The sequence below is a fragment of the Panthera tigris genome, chromosome A2 (genome assembly GCF_018350195.1).
Source record: "Panthera tigris isolate Pti1 chromosome A2, P.tigris_Pti1_mat1.1, whole genome shotgun sequence".
Classification (NCBI taxonomy): Eukaryota; Metazoa; Chordata; class Mammalia; order Carnivora; family Felidae; genus Panthera; species Panthera tigris.
In genome coordinates, this window is record NC_056661.1 from 50237004 (window position 1) to 50262188 (window position 25185).

Consider the following 25185-nt stretch of genomic DNA (forward strand, 5'->3'; position numbering starts at 1 on the left):
ATTATCAGCAATAGCCAAATTATGGAAAAAGCCCAAATGTCCACCCACTGATGAATGGATAAAGAAGATGTGGTATATATACATACAATGGAATATTATTCAGCCATAAAAAGAATGCAATCTTGCCATTTGCAATGACATGGATGGAGTTAGAGACTATTATGCTAAGCAAAATAAGTCAGGCAGAGGAAGACAAATACCAAATGATTGCACTCAATTTAAGAAATAAAACAATCATAGGGGGAACAAAGAGAGAAGGAAACCAAGAAACAGACTCTTAGAAAACCAAGAAATTATACAGAATGAAACTGATGATTACCAGAGGGGAGATAGGTGGGGGATGGGTTAAATACGTGATAGGGATTAGGGAGGGCACTTGCTGTGATGAGCACCAGGTGTTGTATGAAAGTTTGAGTCACTAAATTGTACACCTGAAACTAATACTATGCTGTATTTAACTAGAATTTAAATTAAAAAAAAATAAGATCCATCTATATGCTACCAATAAGAGATTCATTTCAGACCTAAAGACATCCGCAAATTGAAAGTGAAAGAATGGAAAAGCATTTATCATGCAAATAGAAATGAAAAGAAAGCCAGGACGGTCATATTTATACCAGACAAAATAGACTTTAAAACAAAGACTGTTAACAAAGAGCACCTGGGTGGCTCAGTTGGTTAAACAGTTAAACATCAGACTCTTGATGTTTTCTTGATGTTTCTTGATGTTTTCTGAGAATTTCGGCTCAGGACCGAATTTCTCATGGTTATGGAATTAAGCACCCAGGAGAGTGCTTGGGATTCTCTCTCTCTCTCTCTCTCTCTCTCTCTCTCTCTCTGCCCCTCCCCTGCTCACATGCACACACACTCTCTCTCAAAATAAATCAATAAAAATTAAAAAAAAAATGAAGACTGTAACAAGAAACAAAAAAGTACACTATAAAACCATAAAGGGGACATTCAACAAGAAGATACAACTGCACATATTTATGCACCCAACATGGGAGTATCCAAATACATAAAGCAGCTAATAACAGACATAAAATAAAGGAAGTGATAGTAACAAATACCATATGGTTTCACTCATATGTGGAATTTAAGAAACAAAACAAATGAACAAAGAAAAAGGGAGACAAACCAAAAAACAGACTCTTAACTATAGAGAACAAACTGATGGTTACCAGAGGGGTGGTGGGTAGAGGATGGGTGAAATAGGTGATGAGGATTAAGAGTACACTTATCATGATTAGCACTAAGTAATATATAAACTGGTGGCATCACTATACTGTACACCTAAAATTAATGTAACGCTGTGTGTTAACTATACTGGAATTTAAAAAATTAACATTTTTATTTACTTTTGAGAGACAGAGAGAGACAGAGTGTGAGCAGGGGAGGAGCAGAGAGAGAGAGGGAGACACAGAATCCGAAGCAGGCTCCAGGCTCTAAGCTGTCAGCACAGAGCCCAATGTGGGGCTTGAACCCACAAAGTGCAAGATCATGACATGAGCCAAAGTGGGACGCTTAACTGACTGAGCCACCCAGGCGCCCCTGGAATTAAAATTTTTAAAAACTAAATTAAAAAAAGAAACAACCAGGGGAAAAAAAGGCAATTAAACCCAAAATAGGCAGAAGAAAGGAAATAATAAAGAACAGAGTGGAAATCAATCAAATAGAAAAGAGCAAAACATTGGAGAAAGTCAATGAAACCAAGATCTGGTCCTTGGAGAATACCAATAAAATTAATAAACTTCTAAACAGTCTGATGAGGAGGAAGAAAGCACAAATTCCCAATTTGTGGAAATGTAAATTCCTCATTAGTAATGAGAAAAATGACATTACTACAGATTCAACAGAAAATAAAACGACAACAAGGGAAACATGAGCAACTTTCTGTCTATAAATCTGACAATTCAGATGAAATGGATGGATTCTCTGAGGCTACTAAAGTTCACTCAAAAAGGAACAGGTAACCTGAACAGTCCTATATGCATTAGTAAAGAAATGGAATATGTGGTTAACAATACACACAAAGAAATTTCCAGGCTCATATGACTTCACTGATGAATTCTACTAAATGCTTTAGGAAAAAAATAATACCAATTCTACACAAAATTTTCCAGAAAATTGAAGAGGAGGAAATAGTTCCCAAATCACTGCACAAGGCCAGTATTACCCTAATACCAAAACCAGATATTATATCACAAGAAAAAGAAAATTACAGACCAATATCCCTCCTGAAAATAGATGCAAAACATTCTAAACAAAATTTTTGTCTATTAAAACCAACAGTATATAATAACACATCATAATCAAGTGGGGTTTCTCCTACTTTTGTTTTAGCCTTCAAAAATCAATTTACGTAATTTAAAAATTTAATAAGCCAAAAAAGAAAAAGCATATGATCATCAATAGATGTAGAAAAAGCATTTGACAAAATTCAATATCCATTCCTAATAAAATTAAAAAAAAAACTCAGCAAACTAGGAACAGAAACAAATGTATCCAACCTGATACATACATCTGATAGAGAACTTATATTCAGAATAAAAGGAATCCAGATTGGAAAAGAAGAAATAAAACTGTCTTGATTAGAAGATCACATGATTCTATATGTAGAAAATCTAATGGAATTTATAAAAAAAAAAAGCTATCAAACTAGTAAGTTCAGCAAGGTTGCAAGATACAGGGTCAATATCAAAAATCAATTCTATCATTATAAGCTATCAATGCACAATCAGAAATTGAAATTTTAAAAAACTATACAATTAACTCTTACAGTTCAAGATTAGAAAAACAATTTAAAAATGGGCAAAGGATCAGAATAGACAAATTTCCAAAGAAGACACAGAATTGGCCTTATTGGCCAATAATAGAAAAGACAGATGATGACAAACACTGCAAAGAATGTGGAGAAACTGGAACCCCAATTCACTGCTGGTCACTTTGGAAAATAGTTTGACAGTTCCTCAAAATATTAAACATCTGATCCTGAAACTCAATTCCTAGATAAATATCCAAGACAAAAACCTATGTTCACATAAAAACTTGTATGCAAATGGACATTATTTCAGAGTGGTCAAAATGAGTAGAAGCAACCCAAATATCCATCAGCTGATGGATGGATAAATAATACATGCAATGGAATATTACTTAGCAGTAAAGAGAAATGAAGTTCTGGTACTCATCACAACATGCATATAGCCTGAAAAACTTATGCTAAGTGAAAGAAGTCAGACACAAAGGACAACATATGGTATGACTCCATTGCTATGAAATGTACAGAATAAGGACATATACAAACAGAAGGTAGATTAGTTGTTGCTGGGAAGGATGGGAGAGTTGCAGGTGACAGATAAGGGGTGAAGGGAAAATGAAAATGCTCTCAAATTAATTATGTCAATGGTTGCACTACTCTCCATATACTAAAAGCCATTGAATAGTATGTTTTAAATGAATGAATTATACATTAGGTGAATTGTTTTTCAAAAAATCTGTTAAACAAAGTTGGTCTCCAAGTGGTAGGATTCCTAGAAGTTGGTTCTGATCCTTGTAAGAATCTCCATGGAAGCCATGGACATCAACTGGGCTTGTCTGAGCCCCCAGGTAGGGCGGTGGCAGCTTCAGAACAGCCTTACTGATGCCTCAAAGAAACTTCCCAGCAGTCCCTCACAGAGCAGGAGCCATTACTCCCCACCCAGCAACAAAGCAAGACTCTCAGACTGGAAATTGCATGTCACCAGGACGCAGGCAGTCTCAGAGCTGATGGCACCGGCTTGACTAAGCCCCACAGCCAGCCACTGTGTGCACTCAATCTTAAGGTTCAGAGACTCTTCCCACCTTAGAGCTGTCCAGTCTCAGAGTCTATATTTTCTATCCCGCCTCTGAAGCACCTGAAACCAGTACCTTTCATTCCTGGCTGAAAGCTGTGTGGGAAACAGCTTCTCTTTCCCTTTGCTGACCAGTGGGGTATCCATTGACACCAGGGGTCCCCCCTCCATTTGAAGCTGGACTGGATGTGAGCTCTCATTTCAGAAGGGAGGGACACATGAGGAGTGTCCAGCTTAGGAATGCCTTCGGTGGCCCTGACCTCCACCCTTCTGAAGGGGAGAAGCCTCTGGGCTCCAACTAGAACAGCCCCACAGCTGGGACATGCCAGATCAGGGAGGACATCAGATGACCGAGCTTAACTCGGGAAGCCTCGTTTCACTGTTCTTTCACCATGGGGGAAGCTGAGACCTTGAGTGGTCTTGTTCAAGGTCTCCTACAGCAACTCCTGCCTCTGAAGTGGGAACGTCCCCCCATCCTGAGGAAGTAGAGAAAAAGCCCATTTGGGGGGTTTGGGATAGCTGTGCCACGGAAGTGAGCAGAATGCACTCAGAGGGACTACTTTCCACCTCTCTTGGACGCCCAATGTGGGCGGGTGGTCAGGGGCCCTTTATAAGAAGAGTGGCCTCTCCTTGTAGCTCCCCCTTTCTGCCCCAGATCAGAACAAAGGCACAGACCTCCAACCCCCAGAGGGCAGGGCCAGCAGGCCAGGGACAGGTCAGTCTCCTCTCCTCTTAGGCCTCTGGTTGTCCACAGAGGACAGTGGAGGCTCCCATGAGGCCTTCTCACAGGGTCCATGTTAGTTCTCTTCGGGTGAGAAAGAGACTGGGCTCCTGAGGCAAGGCAATGGGGGGACCAGCCCACAATTGTGTGTGCGTGCTGATCTTCAGCAGCTGCCTTCCTCTGTTTTGGTGCCAGGTGCTGAAAACATCATCCTTAACTTTAGGAGGTCTCCTTAATGGGAGACCAGAGGTACGGTGTTCATACCATCCTAGGTGCACACAGAAAGAACACCAAATATCTTCTGTGAAGGCCTCGCCCCTTGTCCCCGGGATTATTCTAATCATATTGCTCTCTGTGAATTTGCTGCATGCTATTCTAATTAATTATCCACCAACCGGCTGGTTTCCCTACTACCAGGCGGAGTTGCTCATGGGCAAGGATTGTGCCTTATACGCCTTTGTATTCCTCGTGCTAGGGGAAAGCAACACCTGGAGGAGCCCTGAGATAAATGTCCTGAACTAAATGTAGAGCTGGGGTCCAGACCTGGCCTCCCTCTGTCCACAGGGAGGGACTGGGAGTGATTTCTGCACTGTGGTCTGAGGCTCCGCCTACCCAAACCTGCTCCTGTCCTCCCTCCTCCTACAGGTGCTGGAAGGCTCTCCCTGCCTTGTCTTGTTCCCTCACCCTATTATCCCTCACGGGTGTTCCTCAATAAACCTCTGGCCTATCTAAATCTGTGTTGGCATCCACTTCTGGGAAAGCCCGAACTGATCGACTGTGACATAGGGGCTCTCACGGCAGAGATCTGGTTGGGGGGTACAGCAAAGTCAGAGCAGCAGGCATTTTCCAGGGGGCCCTAAGCATCCCATTCCTGACTCTCTAAAGAGGCCTAGATCATGACACTTGACTTCCTCACCAGCTTGATATGGTTAGAAAGCTGGAGGTCTAGACTTTTTTCCTTTGTGTTTTATTTAATTTTGTTGCTTAAGTTTATTTATTTTGAGAGAGAGAATGAGAGGGGGAGGGGCAGAGAGAGAGAGGGAGAGAGGGAGACAGAGAGTCTCAAGCAGTTTCCGCATGGCCAGCATGGAGCCTGATTAGGGGCTCGAACCTACAAAACGTGAGACCATGACCTGAACCGAAATCAAGAGTCAGACACTTAACCAACTGAGCCACCCAGGTGCTCCTAGCCTCATTTTTTAAAATGAATCACATTATCCAACAGGTTAAAGGCATGGTTTTTGGCTGTCAGAGAAAACACTCATGACAAGTGCTGCGTAGTAATTCATCCCCTTAGAAGTGCACACAAGCTTCCAGGGAAGCCAAGTAGACAGCACATGGACTGAGATGACATTGACCCTGATGGTGCCTAATCACTCCTAAAACCCCCAACCATTACCAGACCGCAATCAGGCATCCTGGTGTAGACGGGTGCATGAGTGGCTGAAGGGAGGGTCAGAAGAGCCAGGCCGGCCTCAGGGCTTACAAGGAGTGTCCTGAGAATCAGGTGAGAATACAGACACAGTTGTCTCCAGGGAATGGGGACACTTTCTAATCTTAGCTCTTCTGTGACAGGTGACATGCCTGAGGGATGGAGACCAATGGCAGACCCCCCACCTATGACTATCAAATCCCATTGCTTTGATGGAAACAAGACAATGCATAAGTAATATCTACAGGAAACTGAGAACTTGGAAACCAAATAACAACAGGGTTTAGCCAGTGAGAATGATGCCTTCTTACACAGTTCCCATTTTTGCCTTAATTACCAAGATACTTAAACCTAAATTCAGTCAAATGCCTTTACCTCTGCTCCTCTTTCACCCATTGTAATCCTACTTCCTAATTATTGCATTATGGTGTCCAACTTTGTAAGCACCAAGGTGAAGGTGGAAATGTTTAGGGATACAGCCTGGGGTTGTGACATTGCTCCCCCTCCCCTCGGGGGCAGGAGTGTTTGAAGGGGAAGCCCAGCAAAGCATTCACTGATGGTTTGCTTGGTAGTTGTGGTTTTGTATGTGTTTATCATACAGGAAAATTACTTTTTTTTTTTTTTTTGGTGTACAGTTCCATTTGATTTGGTCAGTGTTGATCAACATGGCCCCATACAGCATAACCCACTTGTGCTGCCTTCTTACTGATAGCACAAGCCCCCGGCACTGGTCTGGGCAGGGTCTGAGGAAGCTCCATGCTGACCCAGACATTCACGGGAGCCTAAGAATATATTCACTCATCCAACAAATCTTTGTTGCTATTTTTATACTAATTTTTATCATACTTCATCCACTCTGGCACTTATAAAGACAAACCAGATGAAGGGCTCACAAGGTCAGGTTCTATGGGATCCTTTGTGATCTGTCAGTCCTGTTTAGGGGAAGCAGACACTCTGGGAACCATGGCATCCTAAAGTAACAGTGTGAGCTATCCAAGATTTCCAAGCACCTTCACGTCTATTCTCTTCTCAAAGCCTGCCAGGTTGTGGTCTTAGAACTCCCTGTCCCATATTTTTATTATGCAGACACATATTCATGCCTTTTTTTCCTTAACTCAGATTCTAAGCTTCTGAGTCAAAGGGCCAGAGTTTATACTCATTTGGAAAGAAGAGGTTGAAAGCAGTATTTAAACTGAAGGAATTAAAGGGGGATAAACTATCAAAACCCTGGACCCTTAAGAATTTATCATACAGATAAACGCGCACACACACACACACACACACACACACACACACACACATGCAATATTTATAAAAAGAAAATATTAGAAATCTAAACATCTCTTAATGGGGAGCTGATCCAGACATTATGGAATGGCAATATATGCAATCCTATGCGGCCTTAAAAAAGAAAAAGGATACTTGATTAAATGATATATAAAAAGATATAATGTTCAGAGGAAAAAAGCAAGGTACAGAACAGTGTATATTGTATGTTACTGTTTGTGAGAAAAAAAAGGGGGGGACTACATATTTTCTTGCATGTGCATAAAATATTTTTTAAAAATCCACCGGGAGAGATTGGCTCCAGGGAGAGGAACTCAACAGCTAGAAAATGGTGGTAGCAGAGAGATTTTTGTCCCTTATGAATAATGAAGCATGAGAATGTATTGTTTACAAATAATTAAAATCTTAAATAAATTAATTACAGGCAGTATGAAGATACTGCTACTCTTCCTATAAAAGGGCCAGCATTATTCCATGTATAACTGGACACAAAAACTTACTGTAATACCAATCTGGACTTTCCTCCAGAAAATGGGAAAGACAGGAATTGGTGGGCCCATTTTACAGGTAAAGAACATAAATGAAAAAGCTAAAGGACTCACTCAAGATCCCACAGTGAGCTACAAACAGCTTTAACAGGGCATTGGGACCCAACCCTTCATCTGCCCAGGTAGAATTCCAGCTTTTACTTTCACTGTGTCCCTCCACTGGGTGATGTGGAGAGTACGCTTTCTCTGTCAACTGAGTACTTCCATCTGTAGCACAATGCCATTGAACTGGGTAGGCTCAGAGGTTGATTTCAAACTCCAGTTTTATGACCTCTTGTTGAACAAGAAACCTAAAACAATCTCAGGCCTCTTTTTCTTTCATGATCACAAACATTAATCCTTCAGACGCCCCTTCATCTGTCTCCTGATGAGAGTGAGTCAATATACACTCCCAGAACAGAGCTTTGTCTCCAGAACAAAACATCTGCTCTTGTCACAAAAACTCCAGAAAAAAGAGATGGTAGTTCTGAACATTTCAATATGACACAGAGACTCTGGGATCATTTGTCAAACCAGAAGGAAAGCTATTAACAAAATCCTTGAAGGCACCCAGAAAGCCAGAGTAATAGCTTTTAGCATTAGGAGTTTTTTATCCGTCTTAAGTGAAGATTTGTGTGTCCAACATGCAGGTCAACATGGTTCAAAGCAAAATCAAGTTTGGGCCCAAAAAATAAGACTCTAGGTAAGCATTACTTAAAGATAGAAAATACTTACCATGGCTGAGGTCCTCACTGATGTTCCTTATAACATTTTTTTAGTTCAAGAGTATGTCCACACTAGAGTAACAAACTTCATAAAGTCAGAAAAGCATTTAGTGTTGTAATCAAAGAAGCCAACATTAAAGATTACTGTACAACTAAGTGAAGATACACGGAGATGCTACTGAGAGTCATGACGGTTTGGAATAAGTGATGAACAGTTCGCGTAAATGATGTTAACTGGTGTGATTTTCATCCTATTGAACTGAACACTTCCAGGACAGTTGAAGACCAGGCAGAAAGGAAGACAGGAGCTGAGGAAAGGAGGAATGGCTGGGATGGCCCCCTGACCCAGTTAACTTATCTCTCTGCTCGTCAGCAAGGACTCAGTCAATACCTCTTTAGTGCTGGGCTCCCATGCTGTTCAGATCACTGGTGGTCTGGAGGTGAGCCCCACACAGACAGGGTCCGGGATCTCACATTCCAGCCAGGGAAGACAGACCACAAACAGCTTTTCGTTTTTGTTGACAGTTTCAAACACCTACTGTAGGTGTGTAGGACACTCTTATAGGCACAGGAGACACAGTACGAAATGTGACAGTCCCTTCTCCCACAGAGCTCTCGTTCTGGTAGGGGAAAACAAATAACTCTGGATGAAGAAAAGAAAGATGAGTCTGGGACAGACAAGGACTTGTGCAAGGAAGGGAGTATTTTAGAGAGGTCCAGGAATGCTTTGATGAGGTAGCATTTGTGCAGCTGACTGATGAGAAGCAGGCAGTCATGTTAAGATCAGGAGATAATTCCACGCTGAGGAGACACAGTAAAGGCCCTGAAGCAGGAACAAGCCTAGTGTGTTGGTGTAGTGACTGCAAGGTCTGGGTGGCTAGAGCCCAGCAAATGGCGGGACAGTAGACAGGGATCAGGTCAGCAAGGTCAGTATAAGTCACGTCAAGTCCAATTTCTCTAAGAAATTTGGGCTTTTTGAAATACATTTGAGGAGTTGAAGGTGTAGAATAATCTGTCGTAAATACTGCATGTGTATTCTTGGAGTAAGTCTTGACCTGAGTCTCGGTTTCTGTATCTATAAGGCTTTACTGTTGTAATGACTGAGTTAACACTGACAAAGCCCTTAGAAAAGTGCCTGGCAAACAAGACACACTATGTAATAAACATTAGCTATTACTAAGTTCAGTCATTTATATGTAGGGATTCTTGGTATATTTGGCCTTTTGGACCATCTTGTCTTATGTTTTCACCACACTTTTTTGTAGTTTTTTTTTTAACTTTCTTTTCTGCCTGGTAGTAGTTTGATATCACATTCTCCTTAATCCCATTGTCTGACTTGAAAAATACTACATTGTTTCTATTTACGAATAGTTACCCCTAAAAATCGGAGATGGGCCCTTGGCTTAAAATATAGGTCAGTGTCTCCCAAACAACTACCAAGGGCCTCAGAATATCTTTAATAATTATTCTGGCCTCCCTTTCCCACAGGCCAAGTTACTGTGTAACACTTTAATTCCAACTTGTTTTGACCATGGCCCATTAGGTTTTTCTTTTGGTCTGTCTTTACTTAGATTTGCCAATGTGTTTACCAACTTCTCGGCTCAAGACTGCCTTTGGCGTCTCACTCCTCCCTGGGTTCTAGGACATTCTTCCTAAAGAACATCCTTTAGTAAGTGCTGTTGGCCTATCGAAATTTAGTGGAGTGCAGCCTGGGTCTCTCAATCTAATATCTTGCATGAGAAACATGAAAATTTAAACATAACTATCCCATAATTCATCACCAATCCATTTTTCACTTTGCAAGAAAAAAATCCCAGCCTGACCAAGGTAAGACTTTGAGAAACTTTTACTCATCTCTTCTCCACTTCTGAATAGAAATCAGCAATAGTCCAAACCATATGATTCTGAAACAGATTGAGGCAAAATGGGTCTCTATAAAGCCCGTATTTCTGTAAAACTGTGACGAGGTGCGTAAGATGCCAGCTTCACATAGTCTACCTCCTCCTTCAAGCTTTTAGCTTGTTTAGATAACTCCATGCCATGAATTGAAAACATGATATAAACTGCTCTATACAGAAGTCACAGTTTCAGAAACTAATGCTGCCAAATTAGAAAGTTTTCAGCAGGTATTCTTTAGAACTCAAACTGTTATATTTAACAGCTTCATTCGACTATGAATGTGAGGTTACCCAGAAGTGCATTCTGCAGTTCAGACATGCCGTTCAGCATAGAAAAGTCAGGGCTACTCTAAATGGTGCACAAAAAAAAAAAAAAAAAAAAAAAATTATAAAATCCATTCAAGGTTGTGATGCCGTTCTCACGCAACTGAAATGGAAGTAATAAACAATGCCCTGTGGAAGTCAGGGTTTCACTTACGAAGCTTGTAGTTTCAAAGCTGCAATACTGGGACCAAAAAGAGTCCCCTGCCTGCTGGTACTCCTGAGCCCACCCGGTGCCCCATTCAAGTGAAGACATTTTTAAGACTTTGCCAACTGTGTCACCTGCTCATCTGTCTCCAAAGCAGCTGGACACTTCTCTGGCCAGCACTAGAAAAATGACAGCTCTAGAATCTTGCCAGAAAATGTATCCAGCTTGGGTGTGAAATGTAATAAAAGGGTTCTCTAGCCATCCCCCTCAGGGAGCCTATTAAAACAGTATTAGAGTGCCCAAAGTACTTTGGCCTTCTGCTTGCTTATAACCCTACAGAATTATCTTTTCTCAGGCCCCATCAATTGTGGACCCATCAGCTTTGACAGCTAATAGAAGTAGAAGCCATATGAAAGTTTTTGCACTTGCTGTGAAATTCCCACAAAGAGCTCCAATATATCTCTTAATGACCATTATTTTAAAACACAGACTAAATCCCCTTTAGAATTTAATATCTTAATGTCCTCTGTTGTGAAAACAACCTGCCAATAGATCTTGTTAAGAGTTAGTATTGCAATAATTCCATTTCTGGGAATCTAACTCAAGGGAAAAAATTCTATTATTATTTATAATTGGGAAAAACTGGCAGTAACGTAAATGTCTAGGAAGAGAAGACTGTGCAAAGGTGGCACATGATCCAGATGGGCTCATGACACCATCACTCAAGAGTACTGATAATGTACTGTGAAAGTGTTCTGTGCGAAGTGACAAAAGCACTGTGTGTGGAGTCAATCCTGGCTAAGTCATATGCAATTCTGACTTGTCCAGCTTGTCTGACATAGTCGTGAAGTTAGTAGACACATAGGCACATATTTGCTTAAGTTGACTTCCATGAATATTTTAATATTTGGACCAAAAAGTCAGAAGGTACCTGCACAGTTTCCTGGGGATTAGGACATAGAGGACAAAGCAGGACTACGGTGATTAACATTATCCCCTCGAACTGATTTTTCAGTTCCTACAGAGCTTATAGGCAAAATCAAAATCCCCCTATTACATATTTTCATAGGGCCATGTACCTCTGCTTTATTTTACTTATCACAATTGTAATTTGTATAATTAATTAATGTCCGTCTACCCTTGTGGTCTACAAGTCCCATTATGGCAGGGTCTGTTTTGCACTACTATCTGACATGCACTCATCATAGTCAAGGAAAGGCAGAGGAGAGAAAGAGGAAAGAGAAGATAAAGGGGAAAGGGAAAAAGAAAAGGGGGTAAGGAAAGAGGGAGAAGCAGAAAAATTTTTATGAAGGACACAATGGGCCCAGGTGACAGCACACTATGGGACTGGGGGAACACACTTTCATTGCTTCCGCAGAGAACACAGCAAGGCAGAGAATCAGTGAAATCAACAGGAGTAGAGGGATGCCTTGGCATCCCAGCAAGTCAGGATTCTCTGGCAGGACCAGCAGTGCCAGAGACCACTGACAAGGGTGACAGATGCCCAGCAGGAATGTGGCAGGAGAGCAGCAACATACTGAGGCATGGACTTGCTCTTATATTCTCAGTAGCCTGAGGCCAGGGATACCTGGACATATGGGGAATGGGATGGGGAAATGCCCCCATAAGGCCCAAGTGTAGGTAGACAGTAACAGGAGGTGTTAGTGCCAGTATGACCTGTTTATAACCTCAAGTGGTTATTGTGAAGGACATCTGATATGTTCAAAGACTAAAACCAAAGAAACGTTATCAAAATGGTCATGAATTCAATGGCTATGCTGGTTCCCCCCTCTAATGTTCCTAATTAATTACTTTTATAATAAAAAGAAACACATAACAGGAAAACACTGTGTCTCATTTCAAGAATTGCTATTTTCTTTTAGCAAAGGCTAAGAATTTTGTAATCCACCATTTCTGCCTTTTCCCCAGTTCTAAGAAAACTCAATTCTTGAGTTCAACCACAGCAATCATCAGTGTAGTAATCTAGATCATTGTTTTCTTCTCATTCTACAGACCGAGAGCCATAAGAAAAAAAATTTTTTTTCTCCAAAACCTCTCTTGTTTATTCCTGTTGACCAGAATCTTTGCCATGCTGGGGAGGAAAATTTTTCCTCTACCCTTCAAAGTTTCTGCCAGCTGGTGCTAACAATTAAGTTGACATGAGATACATTAGCAGAAGAAAATCAAGTTTAATTTTGTATGTATGGGAACCCCACATACACGAGAGGTTCAAAGACAGAAAGGTAAAATGAAGTATATATGTCATCATGAGCTAAGGAATGGGATAGGGGCCTGGAGGTTCAAAGACAAGGAAGGCAATTCACAGGTTAATAAGAAAAAGCATATGTTTTAGATGTAATTAGATGTTTATATGAGATATGTTACTCAGATAAAATTTATCTTTGGTATTAATTCTAACTCTGGGAAAGACCTCGTTTAAAATTCTTTTAGACAGTTAAGGAAATGGCAAAAAGTTTCTCTTGGGCCTGCAGGGTCTCAATTGTTCAGCTCAATTACCACATGCCAAAGTGGTACATTTAGGGAGACTTGCTCTGAACCTCTTCAACCACATGAGTTACTTCTTAAATATATACTACCCTCCCTATACTACTCACATTGTCTTATGTGTATGAATTACTTTTTCAACTAGACCACTGACTCTCAATGAGGGGTATAAAGAAGAGAAAAGAGATAAGAGGATAAAAGCATGGTCTGTCAGATGAGTTCAACCTGGAGGTCCCTTTCTAAAGTACACAGCAGCTCACTTACACCATCCCAAACCAAAAACATCACTGCCATTGTGGGATGACGTACTCATGGGAGCTGTTAATACCCTGGATGGGAGTTAGGAGGTAAAGAGAATTAATAAATAACCAGTGGTGAGGATCACATTTTCACCAAAAGATGAATTTTGGAACCAAAAGCTTATTGGTTTCAATCCTAGATCTAACACTTAACCTAAGTTCTGCATTCTCAAATGGAAATAAAATTACCTTTCCTTCAATAATGAGTATTAAATGTATCCTAAGTGCTGACAGAGCTCAGGAAATGCCCTTTAGGAACCATTTTTCAAGTAGACTTGGGAGTTCCTTTACACCAGGGTTTCTCAATCTTGGTACCATTGACAATTTTAATGGACCAGTTAATTCTTAACTGGGGGGTATTATGGGCTAAGCTGTGTTCCCGGACCCTGCCATTAATATATTGAAGGTGTAACCCCTGGTACCTCAGAATGTGAATGCATTTGGAAATAGGGTTGTTTTTTTTAAGTTTATTTATTTTTGAGAGAGAGAGAGAGAGAGAGAGCGAGCGCATGAGCAGGGGTGGGGCTGAGAGAGTGGAGGAGAGAGAGAATCCCAAACAGGCTCCACACTCTCACTGTGGGAGCCTGACACAGGGCTTGAACGCATGAACTTTGAGATCATGACCTGAGTCAAAATTTAGAGTCAGACACTTAACTGAGCCCCCCAGGCACCCCTGGAAATAGGGTTTTTAAAGTGATAATTAAGGTACAGTGAAGTGTCATGGATGGGCCCTGATCCAACATGATTGCTGTCCTTAGAAGATTATGACACAAATGTGTGCAAAGAGGAAAGATCATCTAAGGACACAACAAGAAGGTGGCCATCTACAAGCCCCAGAAAGAGATCTGAGAAGAAACTGACCCTACTGACAACTTCATCTTAGACTGCTACCCTCCATGAACTGGCAGAAAAAAACCTTTTTTTCCTTTTAAGTCACCCAGTCCATGGTACTTTGTTATGGCAGCTTGAGCAAAAACTCCATAGGGGTCACCCTGTGTGTTGCAGGATGTTCAGAAGCATCCTTGGTCTCTATCCATTCATACCAAGGGCAATCCTCTAACCCCACAGTTGTGACACCTAAAAATCTCTCCACAAACTGGAAAAAGCCCCTTAGGGGCAAAATCTTCTTCCCTGCCCTACTGAAAACCATCATTTCAGATGGCCTCTGGTCACCTCTGTTTTCCCAGTGCTCAGCACAGTAACTGCTACCTAAGAAGATAATCAAATATTTACTGAATAGTCACTTGCCTATTTCCCTAACTTGGGTCTCACTACTCTCCTGCAGACTCCTTTTGCTGTGTCAAAAATAAAGAAAAAGAAACAACAGACCCAAGGTAGAGTCACTTGCCCCCACAACAGCAACTAAGACTTAGTTGCATTGTAGGAACGTGACCTTTAACCAATCCGGAATTTCCTGATCAGCACTAGTGAGGTGACCTGCATGAGAGACCACCTCCCCTTGCCCCAAAAGGAATTTGACTAAACCATCCTATATTTTCTTTTGCTAATGACTTCCTTGTCCCACCTCCTTTCTGCCTTTAAAAACACTCCATTTTGTACAGTTCCTTGGAGCTCCTTTCTACTTATAGATGGGATGCTGCCTGATTCATGAATCCCTGTTGTTGATCCCAATTAGATGTTCAAATTTACTTGTTTGGATTTTGGGGTTTTTTTGTTTTGTTTTCTTTTTATAGCTGCAATTAAAATAGTGATTATTTCCAGTTTAATTTATAGTGGGTGTGCAATTTTTAATGAAACAGTTTTCGTTTTAGCATAATTTCTGGCAATTCGGTGACATAAATGTCACATCAGTGTTAAACCTTATTTTGCTTGATATTGCTCACTGACCTCACATCAGATCCTCTGGTTAATTTAGTGAGTGGTGCTACTTTTAGTTTCCTTAATGCACCACTCATAATTAAAAAAAATTTTTTTTAATGTTTTTTTATTTATTTTTGAGACAGAGAGAGACAGAGCATGAGCAGGGGAGGGGCAGAGAGAGAGGGAGACACAGAATCTGAAACAGGCTCCGTGTTCCGAGCTGCCAGCACAGAGCCCGACGCGGGGCTCAAACCCACAGACCTTGAGATCATGACCCGAGCTGCAGGCAGACACTTAACCGACTGAGCCACCCAGGTACCCCTGCACCACTCATAATGTAGCAGATGACATGACCATGACAAATTCTTATATAACCATTTGAAGCTCAGAGAACTCAAAAGGAAAACAAACAGCCATTTAAGTGTGAAAACGCTGAACTCTAAGTCATAATGAGACTCCACACATTATCCAGAAACCCAAAAGCATACCAAAAAGCCAAAGTCAATGGAGTCATTCTTTGCAAAGGGGAAGTCACAAATGTCTCTGGCACATTCATAAATTTGTCTTAACACTGGCACGTGTACTGTCATGTTATTTGAAAGCGGATGTGTTTGGGCTGGGTAGCGATGTGGGGGCAGGGAAGGGACAGGAGGGCTGGCTCTGAGATGCCAAAGAGAGGCATTAGGAACTCTGGAAGGAACTGGGAACTGGTCTGGTGGACATTTTGCAGAGACAACAATTTCTGACCAAGCCCTTCCAATGATTTGTAGCTTGTGCTCAACTATTCACAAGACAGTTTTCAGGGCATTATTTTAAATTGATACAGAATCTATTCATTTACAAAATCCATTTATTGCATTCTTTTTGATTAATAGCTAGGATTCAGAGTGTTAAAAATTTGATTTATCCAAATGAAAAAAAAAAAAAAGACTAACATCATTTTGAAGTGCCATTTCTGAAGTATATGCTTGATGTTTCAAAGTTATTGTTCGTGACTTTAGGTTCCAGTACCCAACACCCTACTCCAAATAACAAACGACTACATTAAACTCCGGCAACGACCATCACGTAACTGCTGTGACAGGCATGCTGGCATCCGGGCATTAGGAGCTGACATGAACCAAAGAGGTGATTTATGACATCCTGCTTTTCCAGAAATGCAGAGGCTCTTAACTCTTCAGCTGTTCCTTGTGGCAAAGAGGTTGAAAAGAATCATTTTGTCAAGTTAGTTTCTCCATGGAAGAGGAGAATGCCTTAAGGACATCCTGATTTAGAAACAAAACCACGCAAAACTCCTTTGCCAACGTCTGTGAACCCTGCAAAGCTGGCGGATGTGTGGATGTATTTTTACAGAGAGAGGTTTTAGAGACAGGAGGTTAACTAACCAAGTGAGGATGTTCTGTTAACTTATTTTTTCCCAGAAAAGAAAAAAAAAAAAAAAAAAAAAAGAATGACAATCAGCTACTTATCATATTGAGAAGTTAACCCCTTCACTTGGGCATTTATGAACACGAAGTCTGCCTGGCAACCCACAGTGGCACACTCCACCCACCACACTGGAAACGTCAGCAAAGCCCACGCTAGTTCCTATTCCGTTTATTTCTCGGCTCGATCTCAGCACTCTCATCTGATCTTGTTCGACGATTGAACCTTGGACTCATTTCTGCGTCTTGAAGATCATTTCTGAAAATGTAAAAAAGGAAACAGCACCTTAGAAAATAACGATCATGATTCTTCCACGGCAGTTTCTAGTTAACATGTGCTTTCACGTGCACTGTTTCATTTAAACCTCCACATAGTCCTCTGCTCCACTGGCTAGTCTATTACAATAATAATTATTAGCATTTTTAAATACATTTTATAACTGACTTAGCGAAGATCACAGGCTGTAAGTGACAGAGGCAGGAATTGAACCCCTTTCTTCTGAATCAAAATCTAGAATAATTTTACACTTTGCTTAACATGAACAAAACTGGAAAAAAAAAAAAAAGTGCTCCTGTCCTAACAAGGCAAAGTCAGAGCACAATGAAATCATTCTCCTAATCCTGAGAGCTGAGGTTGTAAGGCAACCAAGAAAACAAAATTTCAAAGAAAGATAAGCCCCACCAAAGAGAGATGGGCCACACAAGTTCTCACTTTTGACACAGCACCGGAGGAAGGTGGCTGTTGTACAACCAGGTAAGAGGTTATCAGCTAACATTTTAGTGAATTCTGAACTATGGGCTAGTACTGAAAGGCCCTAACACAAAGAGAGGCCACATGCACTTGCAAGCTCTTTTCCAGGAGCCTCCCTCAAATGCTCATGAGAAAAACTGGGAGCAGGGCAGGAGACTGAAGACAGCCCACTTTGGTGGCACTGGATAAAGCTGGTGAATGTGAGGACAGGGGTCAGGCAGAAAGCCCTACCTCTTCCTGGGATTGTTCTCTTCTATGAAGTGAAAGCTTTCAGTTGCTGAGGGAAACTGAATGGCCCATGGCAATCGGGCAAAGATCTAAGGTCTCTGGAGGAGGAGCGGAGGTAAAATCAATCTGCATTGAAGGACAGGAAATCAACCTGCACTGAAGGATAGGAAATCAATTGCAAGAACACTGGCAAAGATACTGTCCTGCCAAGGAAATGGTAGAAATAAAAACCTCTACCTCTGGAGGAAGGGCAGAAAATCATCTTAGGCTGATGTTCTCAACACCAAGCGGAGCCTGGGTTAAGGCAGTCTGACAACCATGGGAGAGGGGGTGGGCAGAGAAAGCTCTGCCCGCAAGATCCAGGCACATGGGGCCTGCCAGAGGCCTGCCAGAGACCACAGCTGGAACAAGAAAGAGAGAGCTCCAGCGGGCCCCCACCAGGAGCCAAGCACCAAGTATTAGGGAGTAACAGTAAACTGCTGAGAGAGAGGTATGGGCATGGAGAGAGGCCCTTCTGGGAGGCAGGCATGCAGACAAGGCTGAAAGGTCAATTGAAACAAAAGCAGTGAACAAAACCTTTCTACAACCCAGCCCCCACACTAAGCACAAGGTAAAAGTAGCCCACTTGTTGAAGATCTTGATGCCTCTGATATCCACTGAAGGTCATGTTAGGAACAAGGAAATTCCAACCTGGGTCAACTCCCCACACTAATGGCCTGACAGAAGAAGCAAGCCTGTTTCCATGTGGAAACACTATTTTAACTCAGTATCTACGGCCCTTCACAGTATGTCTAGCATTCATGCAAAATGTACAAATGCACAAAGAAAAAAAAAAAAACAAATAATAAGTCCATCGTCAAGAGATAAAGTAACCAACAGAAAGACTCACATGTTGGAAACTTTAACCAACTGATTAATATGATAAAACCTCTAGGGAAAAGCTGGAGAACATACATGGAAAGATGTTTAATGGGTGGCTCTGAAAGACAAAGGTCATTACTGTCCCTCCCTCATGGTACCTCCCAGAGTCTAAAAGGTTCCTCCCCAGGTGTCAACATTGCTGCTTTCTCCACCTCCACAAAATTAGCATGTTCCTTTTTCTTAGCTGTAACTTTACCTTTTCTCCACTAATCCCCTACCACACACAGTCCTTTGACCAGGAAGAGTCAAGCTTAAGAGGAAAAAGAACATTTTCATTAAACTTTTCAGAGACTCATTATGTTCCCCACTTTGACCCATGTGGGCCAGAGCAAGAAGACTCAGTGGGTCGTATACCAAGACAAGTGCTTACTATTTTTTATTTAGGACAGGGGTTGGCAAACTTTCTGTGTAAATGACCAGATATTTGGGGCTCTGAGGGCCATATAGTCTGTCGCAACTCAATTCTTTTAACACAGAAAGAACCACAACCAGGAGATGTATGTGGCAGACAGTAGGCCAGATGCCCTGACCTAGAACCACAGCATTCCAGCAAGTGAATCCAACAAGCTTAACCAGAATTAAGTCTGAATTCTCTAGGACCCCTCTTGGCCAAGCTGCCATCCAGAGGGTGTACCAGTCTGGCCAGTATATGGTTGCCATTAGGAAAAAGAAAAAAGCATCATGCCTAGGAATAGCTGAGGAACCCTGGGTTTCTGAAATAGGTCAATATAACCCCAACATGCTTTTTGCCCTAATCATTACCCAGAAAGCGACCCAAAGATAATTCCTTTCTGGGGACAGCAGCATTCAGTGACCAAACTTCCTTACTAAGTTGTGTGGACCAGGAGAAGGTGAGGGAGTTGGTATTTTTAAAGGAGGCCATTTCAACATTCAATAACATTAGACGCCTGTGGATTATAGGGAGGATAAAAGGTCGAGTGAATCCCTTGACCATCAGCCCATTATTGATTCCAGGCATTCTCTTTGGAGAATGGGCTCTTATTATTGATATGTTCATGAGTAACCTAGATGGTTCAGTTAGCACCTGTCAGGCTTGTTAGTCTCAACATGGGGGATCTGCCAATCTGTGGCCTTCATGGTCACGTTTATGATGTGTTCAACCTTAGTTACCTCTTTAAAGGCTCCATCTCCAAATATAGTCACATTGGAGGTTAGGGCTTCAACATATGAATTTTAGGGGAACACAATTCAGTCCATAAGAGCCTCCGTAGACCAGGCCATTCAGTTGTTGTTGTTGTTGTTGTTGTTGTTTAAGTTCATTTATTTGTTTTGAGAGAAAGAGAGATCACAAGAGAGAGGGAGAGAAAGAATCCCAAGCAGTCTCCACACTGTCAGTGCAGAGCCTGATGTGTGGTGAGATCATGACCTGAGCCGAAATTAAGAGTCAGGACACTTAACGACTGAGCCACTTAGGTGCCCAGGCCATTCAGTTTTGACAAGAACCTAGTAGCAAGCAAAGAGTTGTTTTTCAAAAGGTGTATAGCTGGTAGCTATGTGAGGCTGGACACAAGTCCAATATCCCAAAAGGTGCCTCTAGCTGAAGGCCACCTCCCTTTGTCAGAGTCTCCAATCAGGAAAATCATTAGTCATAATGACTTGTAGCTTTGAGGGGTCATTAGGGTTGTGGGAATGCAAGGGTATTAGCACTTGTCTGTGTGTGGCTCTTCCTTATCAGAGAATTTGCTCTGGCACTTACCGGATGGGGAACTATAAGTACACAACACATCAATTCCCACATACATTCAAATTTAAAAACAACAATAGTACAATGAATTAGCCCAAAGGACCCCACCTACAAGGTCACATTAGCTTCCCCATGGTGAACCTTATCCAAACCCCACAAAATGAATTCAGGTACTTCCTTTCTGCACAGGACAGGGCAGGGTGGTGAATCTGGTACTTATATCCAGCAGAGCCATCAAATCCCTTCCCAAAGTTCAGCAACACATCCAGACTGGTACAGACAGCCTTTCATCTCCCTTAGGGACAGGGGAGCCTCAGCTCCACTTCCCATCAATAAAGCTAGAATAGCCAAAACAATTCTAAGGAAGAAAAATTTATACTGACCACGATAAATGCTGATAAGGATACAGAACAAGAAAAATTCTCATTCACTGCTGGTAGGAATGCAAAATGGCACAGCCATTCTAGAAGAAAGCTTGGCATTTTCTCACAAAACTAAATATAGTCTTACATACAAATTCAGCGATTACACTCCTTGGTATTTTCCCAACTGCACTGAAAACTTATGTCCACACAAAACCCTGCACTTTCTTTTTATTAAAATATAATAATAAACAGCACTTTATTCATAATTGCCAAAACTTGGAAGCAACCAAGATGTCCTTCATTATAAAACTGCAGCAATGAAGACAAGGTGTTATTGGTGAAAAGACAAACATATAGATCAACAGAACAGAACAGTGATTCCTGAAATAGACCCACACATATATATTCAATTGACTTTTGATAAAGGCACCAAAGTTATTAAATTGGGAAAGGATAGTTTCTTCAATAAATAAAGCTAGAGAAAATGGAAACCCACATGTAAAAAAGAAAAATTGAACCTCAATGCTTATTGTGCATCATTTATAAAAATTAACTCGGGGCGCCTGGGTGGCGCAGTCGGTTAAGCGTCCGACTTCAGCCAGGTCACGATCTCGCGGTCCGTGAGTTCGAGCCCCGCGTCAGGCTCTGGGCCGATGGCTCGGAGCCTGGAGCCTGTTTCCGATTCTGTGTCTCCCTCTCTCTCTGCCCCTCCCCCGTTCATGCTCTGTCTCTCTCTGTCCCAAAAATAAAAAATAAAAAACGTTGAAAAAAAAAAATTAAAAAAAAAAAATTAACTTGAAATAGGGGCTCCCGGGTGGCTCAGTCAGTTAAGAGTCGACTTTGGCTCAGGTCATGATCTCCTGGTTTGCGACTTCGAGCCCTATGTCAGGCCTGGAGCCTGCTTCAGATTCTGTGTCTCCCTCTCTCTCTGACCTTCCCCCGCTCTCACTCTATCTCTCTCAAAAATAAATAACACATTAAAAAAAAATTTTTTTTAATTAACTTGAAATAGATTATAGACCTAAATATAAACCCTAAAATTTCCAGAACATAATCGAAAACCATTGGGTTAGGTAAAGATTTCCTAGGTAGGACATAACAAGCACAAAATATAAAAGAAAAAAAAAAAGATAAATTAGATTTCATCAAAATTTAAAACTGCTCTTTGAAAAACACTATCAGGAAAATGAAAAGGCAAGTCACAAAGTGGAAGAAAATATTTGCAAAATACATTTCTGACAAAAAAGTCAGAAATTTCAAAAGTAAAAAACCACCCAACTTACAAAATGGGCAGAAAATGTGAGGAAGCATCTCATCAAAAGACAGGGATGGCAAACATGCATGTGGAAGGAAGTTCAGTGTCATTAACCTTTACAGAAATGCAAATTCAAATGACAATGAAATACTGCTATAGATCTATTAAAATGGCTTTTTAAAAAAACATCGTCATCAAGTACTGGCCAAGATACAGAGCAACTGGAACTCTCACTCCTGGTGGAAAACAGCTGGGCAGTTTCTCATCAGTTGAACATACACTTGGTATATGATGCACTAATGCCAGTCACGCTAAGGTATTTACCCAAGAGAAATGAAAACTTACATCCACACAAAAAACCGCACTCAAAAGCTTACAGCAGTTTCATTCATAATCCCCCAAATCTGGAAACCACCCAAGTGCCCATCAGCTTTTGAATGTGGTACAATCTTACAAAGGAATACCAGTCAGCAATGAAAAGGAACTACTGATAGATGAAAAATATGGATGATTCTCAAAAGGGTTATGCTAACTGAAAGAAGCTAGACACAAACAACTACGTTATTATTTGGTTCCATTTACAGAACATACTGGAAAAAGAAAAAACTGTTGGGACAGAAGGCAAATCAGTGGTTGCAGGAACCAGGAAGGAAACTGAATACAAAAGGGTACCAGACAATGTTTTGGTGTGATGGAAATACACTATATATCAACTGTAAATAGTGGCTACATTGCTATAAATGTTTATCAAAACTCATAGAACTGAACACCTAAAACTGGCGATTTTTATTATCAAACCTCAATAAACCTGATAGAAAAAAGAAACACCCACAGGCTCACTTTGCCTTTAGCCTGTTTGGCTCCCCAACCAAAAAGGACAGAGTGAAGCCAGGGCCACCCACGATAATTACTTGATGAGCTTTGGCTCCTATTGCTCTTAGGTGGTTTACCTTTCCCACCATTTTTCTCATCTAACTCTAAGGGTTTTTTTGTTTTTATCTTTTTTGCTTCATCTATTTGGGGCTCTGTCATTAGGTGTGTATATGCTTATAATAATCTCTTCTTGGTGGATTGACTTTTTTATCATAATAAAATGTCTCTCTCTGTCTCCAGTAACAATATTTGTCTGAAAGTCTATTTTGTCTGATATTATTATGGCTACACCAGACTATTGGCATGGTATATCTTTTTCTATGCTTTTTAACTTATTTGTGTCTTTGAATGTAAAGTGTATCTTTGGTAGACAGTGTATACTTGGATCATGGTTTGTTTTTAAATCCATTCTGCCATTCTCTTTTAACTGAAACAGTTAATCCATTTATACTCAATGTATAGGATTTATATGTACCATTTTGTTGGTTTCTATGTCTTATGTCTTGTGTTCCTCTATTCCTTCATCACTGCTTTCTTCTGTGTTATTTTCTAGTTTATCATTTAATTCCTTTGTCATTTCTTTTACTGTATTTTAAAATTTACTTCCTTAGTGGTTGCCCTGGGGATTATAATTAACCTATTAATTGATAACAACCTAGCTCAGATTAATAACACCCTAACTTCAAAGGTATTCCACAACTTTGTTTCTATATATAGCTCTGTTGCTTGCTCCCACCTTTTTGCTACTGTCACACAAATTACACTGTGTTTACCAACACAGACTTAGAATTATTGCTTTGCACAGTTCTCTTTTAAATTACACAGTAACAACAAACTACATCTTTTATATTAACCTATACTTTTATATTTACCTTTACTGGTGCTCTCAATTTTTTCATATGGATTCAAGTTATTGTCTAGTGTCCTTTCCTTTCAGCCTGAAAGACTCTCTGTAATATTTTTATAGGACATATTTCCTAGTAACCAATTCCCTCAGTTTTTGGTTCTCTAAGGTCTTGATTTTTCCTTCGTTTTTGAAGTACAGTTTTGCTAGATATAGAATTCTTGGTTGGCGGTCTTCTCTTAGCACTTTGAATATGTCTTTCCACTGCCTCTGGCCTACATGGTTTCTGATGAAAAATTACCAAATTCCTTGGGATGAGCTGCTTCTCTCTTGATTCGTTCACAATTTTCTGTCTTTGGGAAGTCTCGTGAGCTTCTTGGATGTGTAATTTTTTTCTTTACATTGGATTTAATAAGTTTTCAGTCATTATTTCTATACATATTCTTTCTGCCTCTTTCTCCTCTCATTATAAAGACTCCCATTATGCATGTGATATACTTGACAGTGTCTCACTGGTCTCTGAGACCATACATTATTCTCGTCTGTTTTCCTTTCTGTTCCTTGGACTGAGTACTCTCAACTGATCTATCTTCAAGTTTGCTGATTCTTTCTTCTACCTGCTCAAATCTGCTGTTATCTCATTAGTGAATTTATTTTAGCTGCTATGCTTTTCAATTCCAGAATTACTATTTTTTTCTAAACAATTTCTATTTCTTTATTAGTATTCTCTATTTGGTGAGACACTTTGTCATACTTCCCTTTAAGTCTCTGAACATATTCAAACCAGCTGATCTAAAGATCGAACAGTCCAATGTCTGAATTTCCTCAGGGACATTTTTATTGGTTGCTTCTTCCTCCTGTGTATAGGCCACCATTTGTTTCTTTGTATGTTTCAATTTTTTTGTTGTTGACAACTGGACATTTTAAACGATACACTGTGGCAACTCTGGAAATCAGATTCTCCTTCCCCAAGGTTTGTTGACATTGCTATTTGCTACTGTTGTTTAGTGACTTTCTGAACTAACCCTGTAAATATGCATTCTTGGTTGTGTGTGGGTGGCCATTTACATGTCTGCTAGGTGAGTTTAGTGGTCAGCTAATGGGAGTTTCCCTAAACATCTGGAATCAACATAACACAGAACCCCTTGGTAAAACCCAAGGGACTCTATGCATGCTGGGGCAGGCATCCAACACTTGGTTGACAACTCTGCCTTATGCATTTAAGAAAAAGAAGAAGAAGAAACTAAAGAGGGGCAGAAAGAAAGGGAGCGCGAGAATCCCAAGCAGGCTTGGCATCATGAGCAC

The 25185-nt window shown here is 40.8% G+C and overlaps 1 protein-coding gene across 7 annotated transcripts in view; it reads right to left on the bottom strand.

Annotated features, from left to right (window-relative positions):
* Positions 1-16346: 16346 nt before the first annotated feature.
* The window catches only part of RAD18 (RAD18 E3 ubiquitin protein ligase), a 104011-nt gene continuing 95172 nt past the window's right edge, over positions 16347-25185 (bottom strand). For 6 of the 7 annotated variants that reach the window (XR_006214956.1, XR_006214954.1, XR_006214951.1 and 3 more), the window contains one exon: positions 17095-17197. Coding sequence is in view for 1 of the 7 variants with exons in the window: in XM_042979454.1 (XP_042835388.1) it covers positions 17095-17197 (103 nt within the window). In the remaining 6 variants the exon portion in view is untranslated. Of the gene's footprint in view, positions 17198-25185 lie in introns of all 7 variants that reach the window. The other variant, XM_042979454.1, reaches the window with a different exon arrangement.